The sequence below is a fragment of the Vicia villosa genome, linkage group LG1 (assembly GCF_029867415.1).
Source record: "Vicia villosa cultivar HV-30 ecotype Madison, WI linkage group LG1, Vvil1.0, whole genome shotgun sequence".
NCBI classification, from domain to species: Eukaryota; Viridiplantae; Streptophyta; class Magnoliopsida; order Fabales; family Fabaceae; genus Vicia; species Vicia villosa.
In genome coordinates, this window is record NC_081180.1 from 64,298,035 (window position 1) to 64,319,398 (window position 21,364).

Below are 21,364 nucleotides of genomic sequence, written 5' to 3' on the forward strand. Positions count from 1 at the left end.
AGCTACCTTATCCAAGACCTCCTAAAAAAGTAGATGATGTGTTAGTCGAAGGAACAAAAAAGGAGGATATAATCAAAGAAGTCGTGAATAAGTTAGAAACTTCAAAAGTTGAAACTTTTTCAAAAGAGAATATGATGAACTTAGAGTTGAAAAAGAGTAGTAATGCAAAGGAGCATAAACTCTCATTGGAATTACTTCCTCTACAAGTTCTTAATAAAAAAAGGGAAGGAGAGTCATTGCTTTCGACCAATGGAAATGTTTAGCCGTTTGCAAATCACCATCCCATTTTCAGAAGGTTTAGAGTTAAAACCAAAATGTGTCAAATTCATCAAGGATAGGTTCTCACAGAAGAAGAAATTAACGGATAAGGAGGTTGTCTCTCTTGAGGAGAGGAAAAAACAAATGAAGGAAGAGAGATCGCGAGTTGAAGTGGTAAGAATTAAGGATGAAGAAACCAAACAAGCAAACATGAAATACTTTTGGGGCTTCACATTGGTAAGAAAAGTGCCAAGAAAACGAGACAATGGTTGATGATTCAACCATGAACCGTCGGGCCATGCGATGTTAAACGAAGCGCTTCATGGGAGGCAAACCATGCTGCTAATGTTTTATTTTGTTTTGTTTATTTTTATTTCAGGAAATAATAAGGGAACCTTTCTGGTGAAAGCTAGGAAGAGGCAATTGATATTGCAATACCCTCTGTGAGTCAACCCTCTCGGGCTTGTTACGAAACATTGAGGTCAATGTTTAGTTCAAGTTTGGGGGTGGATTTACTCTTCTGCATTTTTTAATTTTCTGTTTATTATTTGTTTATTTTATCCCCAATTTAGAAAGAGTACTACCACAACAAAATGAAAATCTCAAGCAAAGTACCAACAATGGAGCAACATGTATGAAAGTGGTAGTGAGTGAATGTTCAAAATTTTTTTTCAGTTTTCACTTTCTTTTTCAATAAGTAACAAGTCAGGTATGAATGTTCAAACGCAAGCTTCTACTGTGTGCATGAAACGTAGGTTGTTAGTAAATACTTTGCAGAAGTTCCTTATGGTACACTATTTCTGTTGGATCGGCTTAGCCTTAACCATTGTGAGGAAAGCTTTCCATTGTTTACTATATGCAGGAGACCATCAGTTATTTCAACTTGTTTGTATCATGCTAAACCATCTGTCGCATCGTTTGTGGAAATCTGTGGAAGTGATTTAGGCATTTGTTTGAATCTAAGAGTTTCTTTGAGCCGACTCCATCTTAGAACTTATTTTCTTCTGTGAGAGTGTGATCCTTTGCTAACCATTCTTTGAGCCTGAGGTCAAGGTAAATTTCATCATATACACCAAGGAAAAACCTGGTGAGTTTTGATCTCAATAAAAATTTTGTTGTGGACCATCAACCACAAAAATTTGGTGATGTGTTTTCTCTTTGACCTTCATAGAAAGTAGGGGAGCATTCATATAATCCAAATACAAGTTGATCTTCATGTTGGGAAGAATCATAATCAAAAGAAGAGTAAGTATGTAAGTGGTGATTTACAAAGAACGAAAGAAATTCGTAGCTTGAAAAAAAAAGAAACAAAAGAAAAAACAATGTTTGAAAGAAAACAATTGTTGAAAATAAAAAGAGAAACATCGAGCTACGAATGAAAAAGAAGACAGGGTGAAAAAGTTGAAGGTATAAAGGAAAAGGAAAGGAGTTATGACTCGGATGCTTCCCTAGAATAGGACCAACCCTCGTTTGTCTTCTTTTCTTTGAATCTTAAACCACACTACAACCCTGGAAAGACCTTCTGATTCTCAGATTCCACAGGGCTTGATGCTAACAATATGGTGAACGTATGATATGGATTTTTGTTGATTTAATTGTTTGGATGAGTATTCAACCCCTCTATTATTCATCATCCTTTTTTATGTGAGTGATTAGTGCTGATTCAATTGCAATGGTGTAGTGTTTTGAACTTCTGGAGGTAATCTTCTTTCAAAATCTGTTTCATGTATATGTTCTAAGTTTGCAGGGAGATGAGGAGTATCCGATCTGGTTGCTGAATTGAACCACTTGAAAACCTTTTTGAAAAACTTGTGCATGATTGTTGGTATGTGTTGTTGAGGTAAGTAATTTTGTTTAGGGACAAACAAAACTCTAAGTTGGGGAGAGTTTGTTAGGAGTAAATTAATGGTAATTTCATGTGTTAAGTTAACTACTTTTTGAGCTAAAAGTGAATAGATCTTGTGAATTTTACGTATTTTATAGTTAGAATTGAACTTTCGACGTTCGATGTTATTTTGTAGAACAACTTGCGTCACTTTGGGTGTTATTTGTGCAGATATTGAAGTTAAGAAGCAAAGACGAAGGAACACGCAAGCGTAGAAGCTCTGAAGAAGTAGAATCACAAAGAATTGATTTAAAGCAAGTGGCGAGCCGCGCAAAAGCAGAGGCGAGGCGCGCGAAACCCTCTGTCTTGGGTTCGCGCCGCGCCAGACTGTGTCGCGCCGCGATGATGACGTTATAAAGAAAAAGGCTATAAATACAAGCCCTAATCCTCATAAACCAAAACTTTTGATAACTTTTAGAGGAGAGACTTTTGTGAGCGAAATTCAGAGAGCAATCCTAATCCAGAGCAACAAACAACATCCGACGGAGAATTTAACATCAATTGAAGACATTCCCTTGATGAATATGAATCCATCCATGAAAACTTGTTTGTTCTTCATGTCTATGGAGAGCTAAATCATTCTTGTTGAGTTTAAGGTAGTAGTTAACTTATGAATATACAATACCGTTGATTAATTCTTATGAACAATTGTTTGAATTTATCATCAATAAGAAACCTTGTTTTTATCTTAAATCATTGTGGAGTCTTTGATCGAAAGAAAGGATTCTAACTTTTGCCCTAGGTTACTATATTGATTCAATCCCAATTTGCAGAGATAGAATTGTGATTGGGTTTTCATAATTATCGTTCTTAATTACTATTATCGATATTGATATTTGGAGAGATCGAATCTCATACCGGTAAAAGTTTATCTAATTTGATTTGCAGACATGGAATCATATTTGAGGATAAGTGAAGATAATAATTCAAATGATTGTTCGAATAAGGATTAATTAATAAATTGTATAGGAATAGGTTGATGAACCCTAGAACTCAACATATTCGTTTACCATTGTTAATCATCTTAAAGCTTTTTATCAGTCAATTATTATTCTGTTAAATGCAATTTGAGAACAAACAAACAAACCCAACTATTTTTCTAACTCAAAATAAACAACTATAGAACGGCAGTAATATTAAACCAATCTCTGTGGATACGATATATACCGAAAATATTTACCCACAAATACTTTCAACACATACAGTGGAAAAACTTGCAACTCGGTAATGTCTTGGTGATCATATCAGCAGCATTGTCTTCAGTCGAAACCTTCAGCACTTGGACTTCTCCACGCTCGATTACTCCTCTGACGAAATGCAGCCTCACATCAATGTGCTTAGTTCGCTCATGATAGGCTGAATTCTTCGACAGGTGTATTGCACTTTGACTATCACATTTAACAGTGATACCTCGACCTTGAAGTTTCAGCTCCTTCGCAAAACCTTCAAGCCACAATGCTTCTTTCACAACTTCAGTTAATGCAATATACTCCGCTTCAGTGGTTGATAGAGCAAGAACCTTCTGAAGTGTTGCTTTCCAACTAATTGTTGTGCCAAACATAGTGAAAACATATCCAGAAATAGATTTCCTGGAATCCATACAACCTGCATAATCAGAGTCGACATATCCTCCAATTGTTGCTTTACCATCTTCACCCAAGGCTCCACCATAAATTAGAACTCTTTTAAGAGACCCATTTATGTACCTTAAAATCCACTTCAATGCTTGCCAGTGAGCCTTTCCAGGATTCGCCATGTACCTGCTTACAAGACTTACTGCGTATGCTATGTCGGGTCTAGTACAGACCATAGCATACATTAAAGAACCAACTATATTAGCATATGGGATGTTATTCATATAGGCTCTTTCGACATCAGTACTAGGACACTGATCAATACTCAGCTTGAATTGAGGGTTTGTTGGAGTCACAACTGGCTTCGAATTCGACATACCAAACTTTTCAAGAATCTTTCGTAGATATGCCTCTTGAGATAAGCATAACTTCGACTTCTTTCTATCTCTTCGAATGTCAATTCCAAGAATCCTGGAAGCAGCTCCCAGATCCTTCATATCGAACTCCTTATTGAGTTCAGCCTTCACCCTCGTCACATCTTCAACATTGTTGCTTGCTGTGAGAATATCATCCACATAAAGCAACAAAATAACAAATGAATTACCAGGTCGAAATCTGAAGTAAACGCAGTGGTCGAATTGACTTCTAATGAAACTTATACGTGCCATGAACTTGTCGAATCTCCTATTCCACTGTCGAGGAGATTGTTTCAGTCCATACACAGATCTCTCTAACTTGCACACATAATCTTCCTTCCCTTTTTCGACATACCCTTCAGGTTGCCTCATCAGGATCGTTTCATCTAGATCACCATACAAGAACGCAGTCTTCACATCCATCTGTTCCAGTTCAAGATCGAACTGTGCTACTATGGCAAGTAACATTCGAATGGACCTATGCTTCACAACAGGAGAAAACACATCATTGAAGTCGACACCTTCTTTCTGAGTGAAACCCCTTGCAACTAACCTTGCCTTGTATCTTTTCGACGTCACTCCTTCAATTCCTTCCTTAACTTTGAAAATCCATTTACAACTGACTAACCTTGCCCCAACAGGTTTCTTGATCAGTTCCCAAGTATGATTATCATGAAGAGATTTCATCTCATCATCCATGGCCTTCAGCCATTCAGTCTTATTTCGACTCCTCATAACTTTCTTGTAGTCTCTAGGTTCTTCGTCTAAAACCTCACTTGCAGAGATTAAGGCATAAGCTATAAGATCTGCATACCCAAGCCTCTGAGGTGCCTTTATGACTCTTCTCGGCCTATCTCTCGACAATAGGTAGTCATCGTCAGTTTCCTCAACTTTCTCAGCATCTTCTGCTTCTTCTTCGACTTCATCAGGGATATGCAATTCAGCATCAACATGCTCCACCTCAACAGGAATCTCTACCTGTTCCAGCTCTTCGTCAGATGTTTCTGTACTTCGACCAACATCATCAGTTTTCTTAAAAGCCATTTCAGCTTCATTGAAAACTACATCTCGACTGGTGATACACCTCCTGTGACCTGGCTCTAGGCACCATAGCCTATAAGATTTGACTCCTTCTGGGTATCCCATTAACATGCATTTCAGAGCTCTAGGTTCGACCTTGTCTTGCCTAATGTGAGCATAGGCTACGCAGCCAAATACTCTCAGTTTGTCGAGATCTGGTGGATGTCCCGACCAAACTTCTTCAGGTGTCTTCATATCTAACGCTGTCGAAGGACATCTGTTTATCAGATATGTTGCTGTCGAAACAGCCTCAGCCCAGAACACCTTCGTTAACCCCGCACTAGTCAACATGCATCTGACTCTCTCCAAAATAGTTCGATTAAACCTTTCAGCCAAACCATTTTGTTGTGGAGTACCTGCAGTAGTTCTATGTCTTGCAATACCAGAGGCAGCACAAAAACTGTGGAATGCCTCATTGCAAAATTCAAGGCCATTGTCGGTTCTCAACCTCTTGACCTTTCTGCCAGTCTGATTTTCAACCAGAGTCTTCCAACTTTTGAAATTCTCAAAAGTTTCATCCTTAGTCTTCTGGATGAATACCCATAATTTTCTGGAATAATCATCTACTATGAATAGAAAATACCTTGCTCCTGAATATGATGGACACCTTGCAGGCCCCCAAAGATCAGCATGGATGTAATCAAGGGATCCATGTGTTCTTTGTTTGCCTTTGTTGAACTTCACTCTGCAAGATTTTCCAAGTACACAGGGTTCACAAAACTTCAGCTTTTCGACTTTGTCTCCACCAAGCAGATTTTGTTTCCCTAATTCGACCAGACCCCTTTCATTGACATGGCCCAATCTCATGTGCCAGATTTCTGTTTTCGACAAAGGTTTCGTGGATGCAATATTTGTCGAACCACTTACAACTTCAGCCTCAAGGGTATACAAGCCTTGTTTCTTCACGCCTCTCAAGACTTCCTTCGAACCCTTCATGACTCTTAGGATACTTTTCTCTCCTTGGAAAACATATCCTTTCTTGTCGAATTCACCAAGAGAAAGCAGATTTCTCTTCAAATCAGGAACATACCTGACTTCAGTCAACAACCTTATTGACTCATCATGGAGCTTGAATCTCACAGATCCAACTCCTGCAATCTTGCAAGCCTTGTTATTTCCCAGCAACACTGATCCACCATCTTGATCACATAATTCCTCGAACAAGTCTTTGTTTGGAGTCATGTGCCAAGTGCAACCTGAATCCATAATCCACTCCTTCTTAGAGTCACTGCTTGAAACCACAAGAACATCAGATGATTCGAAATCATCTTGAACAATGGCAGCGTTGCCATTATCCTTACCTCCATGATATTTCAGGCGCTCAGGGCACACCTTTCTTATGTGACCCTCCTTCTTACAATGGTAGCATCGAATGCCAGATGCTTCGCCACTGTAAGACTTCGACTGGCTTTTGCCTTTCTTCTTGTCGAACTTACCATCCTTTCGTAAGAGTTTTCCTTTAACGGCCAAACCTTCGCCAACAGTCGAAGGTTTATGCTCCTTTCGTTCATTCAAGTCCTTAGAGTACAAGGCTGATTGAACTTCTTCAAACGTCAGGGACTCCCTTCCATATAAGAGAGTTTCTTTGAAGTGAGCATGTGATTGAGGCAAAGAACACAATAGTAACAGCGCTTGATCTTCATCATCGATCTTCACATCAATATTTTCAAGATCAAGAATGAGCTTGTTGAACATATCCAACTGCTCAGCCAATACTTTGTCTTCAATCATCTTGAATGAATACAAAGCTTGCTTCAGGTAGAGTCGATTTACCAGCGATTTGGTCATATACAAACTTTCAAGTTTCACCCATAACCCTGATGCCGTCGTCTCCTTTAATACCTTCCGAAGAACCTTATCACCAAGGCTCAACAAAATTGCGCTGTGTGCTTTCTCGATCATATTCGTCTTCTCCGCTGCCGTCAATTCGGCATTCATGGCTGCCTCTCCCTTCAACGCTTCCAAACAACCCTGCTGAACCAGTAGGGCTTTCATCTTCAAGCGCCACAGACCGAAATCATTCACTCCGATGAACTTTTCAATCTCATACTTTGTTGAAGGCATCTTCTCCATGCTCACCGCACCAATTTGTTGTGAATTCAATACCAAGAACAAAGTATAATTCAAGGGAAGAATAAAGGACAAGGAAGAAGAGGAACACAGGATTGGTTATAACTGCTATTCTTTTACTTTCTCTTAAAACAAGATTACAAGTTTACAAGAATAACAAATAACCTCTCTCACCCCAAATTAGGATTTGCAGCTTAGCAATGATGAGAGACTAGTATGCTATTTATAATAAAACCTAACATACTAACTAATGGGCTTTTTCCACAAGGCCCATTACACAAGCCAACTTAATAAACAAGCTAACTTAACAAATTAGGGTTTAAACACTAAAACCTAATTTAACATGCTAACGACCCTAGCATCTTCGACATAAGCATGTGAATAACCTTCGACTTCATGCTTAATCCTGTCGAACCAAGAAGCTACCCTTCGACCATACTAGAGTTCGATCCAATATCTCACATGCATCAATACCAAAACACATCACATATTCAATAATCACACCCAACAATCATATAATTCACATCTTATTCACCAACGACATCACGAATTTAATGAGACCGACTCCACTGATTATATGCATGTGGCACCAACAGAGCATAAGCCCTCTCCAAATGCCAAATAATGGACAATAACATGACATGAGCCCTCAACAACAGGGCATAAGGCCTCAACAATTTTGTCAATCCAGGCCAACAACAAGGCATGAGCCTTCAACCATGAAATGCATGCAACATCGATAATGCAACCACATAATTATTCAATTTCAGAGCATAAACCCTCAACATTATGCCCTTTCAGGCCAACCACAACAACAACGTCATTTGCATTATATTCTGCAATTTATAAAATAATCATTCCTGCAGATAATCATCGCAAAATTGTCACACTTCGTACGACACTGACACGCGAGGCTTAAGTCTCCAACAGAAAAATATTAGTTTTAAATACCAAAATCATAATCATGTTAAAGAAAATATTTTTAAATTTTCTTACGTTCGAACGACGCGTCAAACGGACACTCGAGTCAAAAGTTATGATTTTCAAAGTTTTTCAAAAACTGTCGATTTTAGTGGTAACGAGTTACCAACTGAACCAGTAGCCATGAAATTCAAAATATCACGTGGTAACAGGTTACCATAACTGGGTACCCGGGTTCCCACTGTTGCAGAGTCAAAAATCACCCATTTTTCTGCTACGAAATTTAAAACCCCAGAAACCATACATTTAACATCAAAAACAGGTTTTATTCTACAAAATTTTAGACACAAACTTCACCCAATCTTCATACATCATCAATCAACAACAATTCCATCAATATCAAGAAATTCAACACACAATCATCATCAAACATACACACAAAAATCTCAATTTCAAGCATACAAGAACATACAATTATGAATCCTATCTCTACCATAATCCATCATCATATAATTCCTTATAGTGTTAGAATCCTCATCCGTACCTTAGAGTTCTTGCAAAATCCGTAAGCTTAGCCATGGAAATTTTCCTCTTCTCATGAGCCCTAGCCTCCCCTTCTCTCTTTTCTCCAATTTCACGTATTGTCAGTTCTCTCTTCCCAATTTCCTAATTCTCTTATTATATAATTTTATTATTATTATTATCTAATACAACTAAAAGAAAATAATTATTATTATTATAATACAATACTAATAATATTAATAATTACTAACTAATATTGCTAATTAGTTACTCACAACATCGTCCATCTCTACACTATTTCTCATGCACCTCCCACACCTTAATTTCTAAGACAACTACCTCACTCTAAAGACTTCAATACACATCAAAATACCATCATCGTATATAAATGCACGACCTCACATAAACAAATAATAAAAAATAATTTAGATAAAATCGGGGCGTTACAACTCTACCCTATCTAAAATATTTTCGTCCTCAAAAATTCACTATAATAGTTTGATTCAAACCAAATTAATTGATAAATCATACTCTCTCCGTCTCACAATAGGTGTTCTTTTTGAGATTTTCACGCTTTTCAAGAAAATGGTTAATTATGTTGATTTCAATGATAAAATGAGTCTAATTTACTAAAATAACCTTATTAATAATAGGTAGTGGAGTATTTAAATGAATTAAAATACAATAAATAAGGGTAAGTTAGTGAAAAGAAATAATAAATATCACATTGATATATGGACAAATTATTTGAGATAAATAAAAATAGAAAAGATGACACATATTATTAGACGGAGAGAGTATTAATTAAAATCATAATTTTATATAAGTACAAAACTCTAAAGTACATCATTACATCATTAAACCAGAATAAAAACGTTCTATATAATTAAATATAATACTAAATTTAGTTTAATTACTTATTTAATAATATAATTAATAAAACTAGTTAGACTTTGAAACATGGACTTTTTGGTTGGCCAAGTTGGATATCAATAACAGCTTTTACAAGCCAGCTTCTCATTTGACTTTTCATTAAGGACTTCACCCTCTAGGTCCCACACAAAACCAAAATTCTTAAATAAATACTCCACAAATTACTATAAATTAATTTTTTTAATTACACAAAAAAACAAATTTAACTTTCGTAAGAGTCCATAACCTTCTCAATCCAGTTTTTTCAGAGACAGTAGAATACAGTTGAACCGATGTTATTCTAATCCAAATTCAATTTTTTTTCTACTTTTTCTTTTTTCTACTTTTTTTTTTTGTTTTGAATTTTAAATTCATAAGATGAAATGGTACAGTGAAGATAGTATGATACGATACGGTACCAGTGTGTGTTGGTTTTAGACTTTATTATTTCTTTCACAGAAACGAGAATTCGATGTTGTGGGACGCGTTGCTTTAATTATGCTGCAACGAACTAGAGAGAGAAACTAGAGAGAGAAAGAGAGAGAGGGAGTTTCTTCTACTAATTCAAGTTTGCGGTTTCGTAATCTATTAAAAATTACTTCAAGTTTTGGGATCTGGCTTCTAGGGTTTCAGCTTTTGACTTTCTTCAAGGTTCTTGAGGTGAGTTTTGGGATTCTCATTTTCTCTTTCAGAATTCTTGTTTTTTGATTCTAGATTCATTATATTCTTGCATCTTTGGCTTTTGGTGAATGAATTGAAATTCTGTTTGTTGCAGATTGATGGGTTGAATTGAATCCTCTTGGTTGTGTTGTATGAAGTGTTTCAGTAAAGCTTCATTTTTGGTTGTTGTTGTTGTTGTTATTGTTATCTTGAATTGGTTTGTGTGAGTTTTGGAGGAAGCTACAATGCATCTTTCACTGTGGAAGCCCATTTCTCATTGTGCTTCTTTGATCATGGACAAGAAAGGCAGGAAGAAAGCTGAGTCGATGGGGGATGTTAAAAGGAACCCGTCAATGCTCCGGAAGCTGCAAGAAAACAAGCTGAGGGAAGCTCTTGAGGAAGCTTCGGAAGATGGATCACTCGCCAAATCGCATGATATGGAGCCTGATACTGGTGGGAACCAGGATGAGAGCCTTGGGAGATCCAGATCGCTGGCCAGGCTGCACGCGCAGCGCGAGTTTCTTCGCGCCACTTCACTTGCGGCCGAGCGGATTTTCGAGTCTGAGGAAGATATTCTTAGCCTCGAAGAAGCATTCTCAAAGTTTCTTAAGATGTATCCTAAGTATGTTTCGTCGGAGAAAATTGATCAGTTGAGGTCGGATGAATATTCTCATTTGCCGCCTAAGGTATGCCTTGATTATTGTGGATTTGGACTGTTCTCTTTTGTTCAGACCCTTCATTATTGGGAGTCTTGTACGTTTAGTTTGTCTGAGATAACTGCGAATTTGAGTAACCATGCGCTTTATGGTGGTGCTGAAAAAGGAACTGTTGAGTATGATATAAAGGCTAGAATTATGGACTATCTGAATATCCCTGAGAATGAATATGGCCTTGTTTTTACTGTTAGTAGAGGATCTGCTTTTAAATTGTTGGCTGAATCGTACCCTTTCCAAACAAACAAAAAACTGTTGACCATGTTCGACCATGACAGCCAATCTGTTAATTGGATGGCTCAGTGTGCTAGGGGTAAGGGCGCCAAAGTCCACAGTGCATGGTTTAAATGGCCAACTCTCAAACTCTGCTCTACTGATTTGAGAAAACAGATTTCCAATAAGAAAAAGAGGAAGAAGGATTCAGCTACGGGTCTTTTTGTATTCCCAGTTCAGTCCAGAGTAACTGGGGCTAAGTATTCATACCAGTGGATGGCCTTGGCGCAGCAGAACAACTGGCACGTCTTGCTCGATGCTGGGTCATTGGGCCCCAAAGACATGGATTCGCTTGGTTTGTCGCTTTTCAGACCAGATTTCATAATTACATCGTTTTACAGGGTATTTGGGTATGATCCCACAGGTTTTGGTTGTCTACTGATTAAAAAATCGGTGATGGCAAGCCTTCAAAATCAATCTGGAAGTACGGGGTCTGGAATGGTAAAGATTACGCCCGAGTTTCCAGTGTATTTGAGTGACTCAGTTGATGGTTTAGACAGACTGGCTGGGACTGAAGATGACGAATTCAATGCGACTGGTGATAAGACTTTTGAACCTCGCCAGGGATCACAGTTGCCTGCCTTCTCTGGTGCATACACGTCTGCACAAGTCAGGGATGTATTTGAGACTGAAATGGATCACGACAGTTCTGAAAGAGATGGAACCAGCACTATATTTGAAGAGACGGAGAGTATATCTGTGGGAGAAGTGATAAAGAGCCCTGTCTTCAGTGAGGATGAATCTTCTGACAACTCATTTTGGATTGATTTGGGTCAGAGTCCACAGGGGTCAGACAAGGTAGGTCAATCAAATAAACAGAAGATATCTTCTCCCCTTCCACCATTCTGGTTCAGTGGGAGGAAGAACCAGAAGCAACATTCTCCAAAACCATCTTCCAATATGTATGGCAGTCCTATTTATGATGACAGAGGCGTAAACCTAGGTTCTCATGACGAACAAAACGTGCTGTCATTTGATGCTGCTGTCTTAATGTCACAAGAAATAGATCGTGTCAAAAAGGTCCCTGAAGAAGAGCAAGTTGATGAAGTTCATCGTTATTCAGTAAATGGAAACGGGCCAGATCGTTCGCATGTCAGTGAGATAACGGAAGAACCTGGAACCAGTGAAGCAGTTCAGAATGGATCTGTTGCTATGAGAGAGTCTTGGCTTGTTAATTCAGCATCTCTTACTAGGCATCAAAGCCTGGAAAATGACTCTGCCTCTGATGTTAAAGAAAGTGCCATAAGAAGGGAAACTGAAGGTGAATTTAGACTGTTGGGTAGGAGAGAAGGGAATCGATATGGTGGTGGTCGGTTATTTGGTTTGGAAGATGATGAACACCATAGCAGAGGAAGAAGAGTTTCGTTTAGCATCGAAGACAATCATAAAGAACACCTGAGAGAGACCTTGGAGACAGGGGACATTTCTGCTACTAGCTTAGATGATGAAGAGGGCAGTAGTGACGGAGAATATGGTGATGGGCAGGATTGGGGCAGGAGAGAGCCTGAGATAGTATGTCGAAACATTGATCATGTTGATATGCTTGGTCTTAACAAAACCACGCTTAGACTTCGGTTTTTGATCAATTGGCTTGTTACTTCTCTACTGCAACTAAAGTTATCTGTTTCTGATGGAGATGAAAAGGTAAACCTTGTTCACATATATGGCCCAAAAATAAAGTATGAAAGAGGTGCAGCCGTGGCTTTCAATCTCAAGGATAAAAGTAGGGGGCTAATCAATCCTGAGATTGTTCAAAAGCTAGCTGAAAAAGAAGGAATCTCTCTTGGCATTGGTATTCTTAGTCATATACAGATTTATGATAGCTCAAGACAGCATCGTGGAACTTTGAATCTTGAAGACACAACTCTTTGCAAGCCTATGGAGAATGGTCGGCGTGATGGCAAAGGTAGCTTTGTAAGGCTTGAAGTTGTCACTGCTTCACTTGGATTTCTAACGAATTTTGAGGATGTATATAAATTCTGGGCATTTGTGGCAAAGTTTCTCAACCCAGCATTTATCAGAGAATGTGGCCTTCCTATTGTTCAAGAAGGCTCGGAGACGTGAGATGGCATAGTCGCCTTGCCGATGACTTTTATTCAATTTTGGAAACTGAAGATTGAAGATCATTTATGAGATGTTGCTGAATGGGGGCTTTGGCTAAAAGCTGCAGGACCATTGGATTGGTGATAATTTATATGCTGCTAGATGAATCTATACTTATCTCTGCATCAAAGCCTGACAAACAAGACTAGCGGGTGGATTTGTTAATTTATGTTTCAAGTTGCTTAAAATTATTATTTTTTTCTCTTTATTTTTGTTACATATTGAGATGCCATGATGTATTGAAGCAAAGATTGAATCAGTTAGATCTTCTACTGATTAATACTTTGCCTCTGTTGCATAAGAAAGGCTTAGCAACTTTTGTAAAAAGGTAGTGTTCATTTTCATGCTATAGTCTATGATACTATTCACTGGGTGCTTTCTTTGTTGACTTAAAATTTGTTCATAAATAAACTTAGAATTTGACCTGTTTTGGTCTCTCGATAAATAAATAGAGTAAATTATTCAGTAATATAGAAATAAATATTTTTTACGAAAATGTAGAAATAAATGTTTAATTCAACTCCCTTGAAGGTCTAAGATAACTGGCTCATTTGTATAAAAAAAAATGTCTATCTAAATGAATAATCATTTTTAAATGCCCATTTATATATAATTTGGAATATTTTTCATTCAAATATTTGTTTTAAGTTTTAAAAAATTATGAGTTTTTTATTCTTAGAAATTTATTTTACACATAATTGTCATTTTCTATTTCTATATTATAGGGTGGAAATCTTATATTTTCATGAGAATAAGAACTAACAACTTCTCACTTTTAAATATTTTAATTTATTTATTTTTTATTTTAAAATTTAAATAAAATATGTTTTATAAATATTTCTAGAAAATTAAATTACTCACCAAACACGTAGATGACATTTAAATTTCCGGTAAAATAATGTTTTCGAAATTAATATTTTTAGGATTATAATTTTAATTCTTGAAACAAACTCATCCTAACTAAATGATCATTTTTAATAGAACTTTTTTCAATTGTACTCTATTTCTTGCAAAAGTTACAAAATAAATTATCTATTTATAAAAATGAGCAACTCTTGCATGGACACGGACCTAAATTCATATATTTAGGAACAACCAATAAGAAGAGAGAGAATTTAAATTTATTTAAAATTTAATTTCGTTTTTAATTGCCAACATGGAGGGTGGTTGTGATAATGGAGGAGAGAGATAATTTTAATTTTATTATTTAATTAATAAAAAAATGTGATTGGTTGTGTGTAAATCTAGGTGGTATAGCTGTGTCATCTAAGTATTTTCCTATAAAAATATCTGTCTCAATAAATAACATATTTTAATTTTCAATACAACAGCAATTTTTCCTTCAACTACTATCTATTATATGGCTAATAATTTAGTATGTTCAAATTTTGTATTATGGTTAAGATGAATGTATCAGTACATAATAAATTTATTATCCTCTATTTTTATTAATACAAATGTTCTCAATTATATGAATTAGTCAACTAAATTAGATTATTCATGTTGAGACTGAGATAATGTTGTTTACTAATTAATACTATATGTATTATATTTCAATTTAATATTGTTCACTTTACATCTATAACAAAAATAATATATCTTTTAGTATTTTTTTCTCTTTCACTTATACATTTTTTTTTTTTGCTAAAATTTATTTTTCTTAAAATGAATAAACGGGGTGTTGCGGGTTCAAACCCGCAACTCTGAATCTTGATATCCGATCTTGCGACCGACTAATCCAAGAGGACCAATCCCACCGTCCACTGGCGGGGGTCTCATTTAGAGTCAGAACAAAATTCTGTATGGACTAACTCCTGCACTTGATATTCTTACACAGTTATTAATTGAGCTGCTGATTTCACAAGACTTCAAAATTTTTTAATCCGTGTGAATTAGATAATTGAGTCAATTATCCTACTAGTTGAGACTACAGCAAGGCTCATAAGGGCAGGGTAGAATAGTGCGATCCCAAAATGGCACCTCAACCAAGGCTATAAGTTAAATGAATGATTATATTTTTGTTATAAAGGGTAACAATCATTGTTTGACCTCAACCACTAAGTTATGTTCGACAAAGGAAGTGTTGTTGGGTGGGATATTTTAATGCTACTTTTCCATCTAGCAGTTGACAAATCACTAAGCTCTGCTTTGCCATTGGAAAGAAACAAAATGTTGGATTGGCGTGTTGGACATGTACTTAAACGCCAACTCGTGGGACGTGATGAAAAGGAATCAAGTATTAGGATTTGTGAGGCAAAATTGGATGAAAGAGAAATACTTTCTTTAATGGTAAAAGGAAAGTAGATGGAGAGATATACAGACTGTTGCTTTTGTTTGTTGTGTTGTGTTGCTCCAAGAGTAAGAAGGGGCCACTCCCCATTATTGGTTTTGGTATCTGAATTTCCACTTTTGTAGCTATAATAAATTAACTACCTTCACCTGCAAATATATTGATAATTTATATACTAGTAAAAGTATGTTCATAAAAAAATAATTAATGCAGTTAAACATTTATGTGTATGCAATTGCAATTTGGAAGATTTTATGAATACATTCATATGGGGAAAATAAACATCTGTCATAAGCTTACACATATACACACCATTAAGACCAAATTTGCACTGTGCATTATTGATACAGGCAGTGGCATTTATAAATGAGGAACTTCAAATTCTTACAAGAAAGTGACTAAGATTTTGTTTGTGCTAATTCTGTTGGTTGTTATAGCAGGCTTGAGAGCTAAGCGTGCAACCAATGGGAAAAGAATATTGGATAGCAAGCATTTCCCATGCGGAGCACATGATTGGATCTTAGTTCATCAAGAAATACAATCTCGATTTTTACAATGGGTTGCCGGAGGGAGACATCGCACCAGTGCCAACTACCTTTCAGATTGAACAAATGATTAGTTCTCATATCTAGGATTCCATTGTCTTAATAAGAAAAGCAACCTCTAATGCTGATTCCTTGGACTGTAAATAACGGTTTTCCTCCACTATATCAGTGGTCAAATTCAGCAATATTGGCCGTTTTGGGTCATATATTGAAAGATCGCGAACTCGTGCTACCCATTTTGCTGCTTCCCACACCCCAAATCTGAGTCACAAAGCAAAAAGTCAAAAATAAATATCGCATGTAAAGTAAGACATGTTATGCCTAATTACGCAAAGACAGCTAAGATACAGACAACAATCTTTGGGCGGCAATAGGAAGCTTTGGATGGGGATTAATCCACACATATTCAAGTTTAACCTCTCTGTCTTCCACTACCTACCATTTCACTCTCATTTGATTTTATTCCCTTCCACTGTTTTTACAATTCTGCCAAAAATGCCTCAATTCTTCTTTGTAGTTAGTAGATGTATTTGTTAGCATATGAAGAAGCTTAAGAGTCTGCATTGTATGAAATCAAAGGCTTACAGACTACAGAGGGCGTCTAATCTGAGCAAATGACAAAATTCAATTTCAAGATACTGTTTTTCAAACAAAATAAAACTTAAAGTGGCAAAAGCTTCTCATCAAATATTTGAAGAGGATGCAGCTCATAGACACTTATCGCAAATTTTATGGTCATTTACCTTAAAAGAAAACTAGATAAACATGGTTGCCATTCTTTATCATCAGTGGTCACATAACATTCTTATTTCTACTGTACAAATCAACCATATCGATAAACATCAAGAACTTACCGTGTATTGAAAGACGAGGATACTAATACCGATGGATAAAGAACATCCTTTTGAACATTGTCATAAGGAGAATATTCTCGAATTGCAAGAAAATCATCGAGGTCCCCGGGGTAGCCAAACTCTTCATAATCATCAGCTACAAGTGGTAAGATGGGATACAGAAGAGTGTTGGTTACATCTAAAAAAGGAACCTGCGACAAAACACCATACAAAAGAAGAAAATATGGATAAACACATTTAAACAGAGCCTAAGAAATTCAATCTTAAAAACAGGCACAGTCTGGGTAACCTTTAAGACTGCGGCACGAAATAAATCTGGAAAACGATTAATAGCTGCAGCAACCAAAAGCCCTCCAGCACTATATCCCCAAGCAGCCAATTTGTTTTCATTCACAATATCTTTTTCTATGAGAAATTTGGCACAAGAAATATAGTCATTGATTGAATTATGTTTCTTTGTTCGTCTTCCATCGTGATGCCATTTCTTGCCATAACCACCTCCACCTCTAAATTGGAACACCCAAACAATCAAAGATAAGAGATCAGGCTTAAGAAAAATATAAATTTATTTGGAAAGTTTTCAGTTACTAAGAAACAAATAAGAAATTATATCCATAAGAATATGTATTGGGTACATGGACACCAAATACTATGAAGCCTACCTAACATCAGCATAGGCTATGACCCAACCACGGTCCAGAAGGCTTTTAAATTCACTGCGCCACCGTTTGTCGAGTAACTCACCATAAGCTCCATGACCAAGCAATATTCCAGGTTTTTCATCGTTTGGCTTATTTTCACGTGCAAAAACAATAGTCAAGGGAATCAGAACCCCATCAAATGAAGGTACAGCATATTGTTCACAGGCGTAAAACTCAGACAGGTCATTCCATAAGTGGTCATCTTCCAAATTGGCATGCACGGGACTAGAATACTTTGGATCTGAGGGTTCCACACTTACACTTGAAGAATTTGTACCATATAATATTCGTGTCCTGTCATGGAGCATATTTTGCTGTTGAATGATGTTCCACCTACAGGTTGCTAGGTCATAATCAACCACAGCATCAGGCATCTGCAACAAAATTAAGGTACACATACTGAAATTTGATGATAGGATATTTCATCCACGTTGAGAGTGAGTAGAAAATGTACTCTCAAGAACAAATGTTAGAAAGTAAGCATCTTATAATCATGTCTATGGGCATATACTTGTGTAACAATGAGCACACCACAAATTGTTATAAAGCAAGAAACACCTAAAAAGGACGAAAGTAACAGGCAGGTGAAACTTGGAAAACAGAAAACAAACATGTCGGGCATACGGGCAAAACACATAATGTAGTTATTTTTTGGAGACTCGAACTAATCTGGAACTGAGGATAAAGAAAATTGTCTCTGTATCTAAATGTTTGCCGATGTTCTATTTTGAAATTCATCCTGCAACATTGTTCTTGAGCTAAATCAAAACAATTTTTCTTTCAAAATATTGTTTCCTTTTCATATTCTCAAAAAAAGAATAAGCAATTAAAAAACATACCACAGGAGAAGATATTATAAAGCGCGTGACTGATGAAAAGAAGTCATAGTTGGGTCCAGGTGAAATTTGACAAACATGTTTTGGTAGAGACAAGAATTGCATGTCAAGCTTCCTCAATTTAACTGCCCCCTGTCGCAAGAATAAGGCAGAATAAGCAATATTTCCATTAGATGATAAACCACAATTACATCAAGAACTATAAGAGCATGCTGTACCAAAGTCCCTTTCAGTACCTTCCCGAAGGGCAATGGCAGTCCAACTGAACAAAGTTGGAATTTTTTATTTTCTCTTACAATGAGTGCCAAGTATTTATCACTAAAATCGACATCCTCAATAACCAAATTTGGGTCATCGACAATTACCTCCTGCAGTTTATGATGTATAATATAACATGTAAGGTAAAGCTGACTGTGATATCCAAGTAAACTGAACAAACACAAAAACAAGCGATTGTAATGATATTTTCTCACCATCACAAGTAAACATGTCATTTACATTTAATGTAAGGGAGTAGTAAAAATGAAAAAGATGACAACAGAAAAAAGTGATGTTCCGAACTACCTCCCATTTTCTTGGATTTGAATGAGTGTCCTCGGGACTACAAAGAAGATAATGATAATCAACCGATTGCCCACCTTTGGGAGCATTTGTAAATAAATAAAGATAACCTTGGTGATGTTCAATCACACAGTGAACTATAGCATCACACTCCCAAACAAGTTTCAAGCCAGACAATGGATCAGCTGCATTTATTAGAAAGACCTAAAAATTGGTTACAAATATTGTGCAATATATGAAGGATCTTAACTTGATGGAGTTTTTACAATAAACATCTTTTACCTTTGATGATGTGGGAGATAATGTATTCACAGTCACAAATTTAAAGTCTTTTGTGTGCCTTATACTAATATGAACATTTTCATCTGATTCTTCCAAAAGCAAAACATCATCATCAGTTGATCCAATAAGACTGTAATAGATCCTGCAGCAACATGGGGTAGGATGAGATGAAGAAAAATTACCTGGATTCCATTTTAATTCATTTATTCCCCTTTCAATTTGGGGATATCAGATGGAACAATACTTTTTTACATTTCATTGTAAGAATATTGAAACGATAGAATAGTAACTCTATTCCTTCCACTCACCGGTATGGCCTCATTTTCTCATCTGTTACAACATAAAGCAACGCCTGGCCATCTTTAGCCCAAGCCAAATTTGAAACACGGTCTGCTTGAGGCTTACTGCACAAGGAACCCGAATTCAAATTTCTCACAGATAACTTGAAGTAGCCATTGTCTTTATCATACATAGTATATGCAAGAAAATGGTGATTTGGTGAAACCTCAGAAAGTTCCTCATAAGCATAACCTAAACAATATTCAAATAAAACAACATTCAGCATTCCCCCAAAGAAAATCAAATGAGAATTGCATTGAATTAAAATGCATTACCTCCAAATCTCTCAGCCTCTTGATTATAATCAACCAGCTTCTGCTCAACTGTCTTCCCTGTAGTAAAATCAAATCCGGCCGGAGGATATTTATGCGAAATGAAATCATCGTGCAAGCTCGCCAATCTTCTGCAAAGCACAGGGTAAGGTTTTCCTTCTTCAACATGGCGATAGTACAGCCTAACAAAACACAAAGCAAATAAAATCTAACAAGCTTTGCAAAACAAGAAGACAATATTGATCAACAAGAAGATGAACAAACCAAGGGCCCCAGCGAAGAGGAGGAGTGGAAAGCTCGAAGGGAACACGAGACGCCATTTCGAAGTGAAGCTTGTTAACGATGCGTTCTGAATCGGACATTACGGCCTCGGTGTACTTCTCCTCTTGCTCCATGTAAACGTCCATGTGCCGCATCGCTACCTTGTCGTTCAGGCTCGACATCCAGCTGTAAGGATCCTCCCATGTTATTCCATGGAAGCTGAAGTTCTGAGGCTTCTTTGGAGCTTTTGGAGGGGTGGCTGTAGGTAACGGTGGTTTCTTCGCCGTTTTGTAGTGGCGGAGTAGAAGGTAGTTGCGGCGTGTGACGGCGGGGAAACGGAATAGAAGGTGCATGACTGTATATTAGTTGTGGTTTGGTTTCCGAGTTGAGGAAAGGGTTTTAGCGGAGAAGAACCCCTATGATTTGTTTGAACTTTCGAGTTTAATCATGAATTATTATTATTATTATTATTATCTTATCAATTTAAAATACTAATAATTTTTTTTTATATCTGGTCTTATTTATAAACAAATATTCTTTTTTTTTTTACGTTTATTGAATAATGAATGTATCTGGTATTTTACGTAGACTAGATACATTCATTATTCAATGAATCTAAAAAGAGAATCTTTGCTTATAAATTAGGTCGGAGTAATATTCTTTTATTTATTTTTCTGATTAAATATCTAAAAACTGAATAGTTAAATTTAGAGATTTATTTAATTGATTTTTATTGATTAAAATTAAATTAAATTAATAAAATAATGATAGTTTGGACGGGGTGGGGATGTATTCATGCTCATATCCGCTAATTTTAGTTGGCAATTGCTCATGTTCGTATTCATTTTGTGAATTTTTATCTTACCTGTTATGGATAATTTTTGTGGTTACCCACTAAAGATGAGTCTAATTGTCAACCCTACTTAGGTGTAGTTGTCGTCCATCAAAGGGAAAAGGAAAAAAGGTCATTTCTTCTTGACAACACCCCCTAAACGTCAACGTCGCGGACTTTGACATATGTCTAGAGGAAGTCGCG

General features: G+C 36.6%; 2 protein-coding genes across 3 annotated transcripts; one reads left to right on the forward strand and one right to left on the reverse strand.

The window, feature by feature from the left end:
* Positions 1-9,885: 9,885 nt before the first annotated feature.
* On the forward strand, positions 9,886-13,815 carry LOC131639767 (uncharacterized). The gene is made up of 2 exons (XM_058910232.1): positions 9,886-10,298; positions 10,414-13,815. Exon 2 carries the CDS (start codon positions 10,544-10,546, stop codon positions 13,346-13,348), a length of 2,805 nt encoding a protein of 934 aa, XP_058766215.1. The 5' UTR covers positions 9,886-10,298; positions 10,414-10,543; the 3' UTR covers positions 13,349-13,815.
* Positions 13,816-15,353: 1,538 nt separating this feature from the next.
* On the reverse strand, positions 15,354-20,762 carry LOC131639776 (uncharacterized). Of its 2 annotated transcripts, XM_058910240.1 has the most exons (12): positions 20,332-20,469; positions 20,071-20,249; positions 19,962-19,987; positions 19,765-19,860; positions 19,457-19,598; positions 19,178-19,378; positions 18,850-18,981; positions 18,617-18,745; positions 17,739-18,151; positions 17,366-17,582; positions 17,077-17,267; positions 15,354-16,483 (listed from the first exon to the last, which is right to left on the reverse strand). In XM_058910240.1, exons 2-12 carry the CDS (start codon positions 20,233-20,235, stop codon positions 16,306-16,308), a joined length of 1,890 nt encoding a protein of 629 aa, XP_058766223.1. In that variant the 5' UTR covers positions 20,236-20,249; positions 20,332-20,469; the 3' UTR covers positions 15,354-16,305. The 2 variants fall into 2 exon arrangements, with proteins under 2 accessions (XP_058766223.1, XP_058766219.1); XM_058910236.1 differs by having other exon boundaries at positions 15,357-16,483; positions 19,765-19,987; positions 20,332-20,762.
* Between the last annotated feature and the right edge of the window lie 602 nt (positions 20,763-21,364).

Excerpts from the sequence above, each read along its gene's own strand:
- LOC131639767 (XM_058910232.1), top strand. The coding sequence starts at position 10,544 with ATGCATCTTTCACTGTGGAAGCCCATTTCTCATTGTGCTTCTTTGATC.
- LOC131639776 (XM_058910236.1), bottom strand. The coding sequence starts at position 20,681 with ATGCACCTTCTATTCCGTTTCCCCGCCGTCACACGCCGCAACTACCTT. Across the intron at positions 18,746-18,849 it reads TGCCATTGCCCTTCGGGAAG|GGGGCAGTTAAATTGAGGAA; the intron begins GTACTGAAAGGG and ends TTCTTGCGACAG. Across the intron at positions 18,152-18,616 it reads TTATAATATCTTCTCCTGTG|ATGCCTGATGCTGTGGTTGA; the intron begins GTATGTTTTTTA and ends ATTTTGTTGCAG.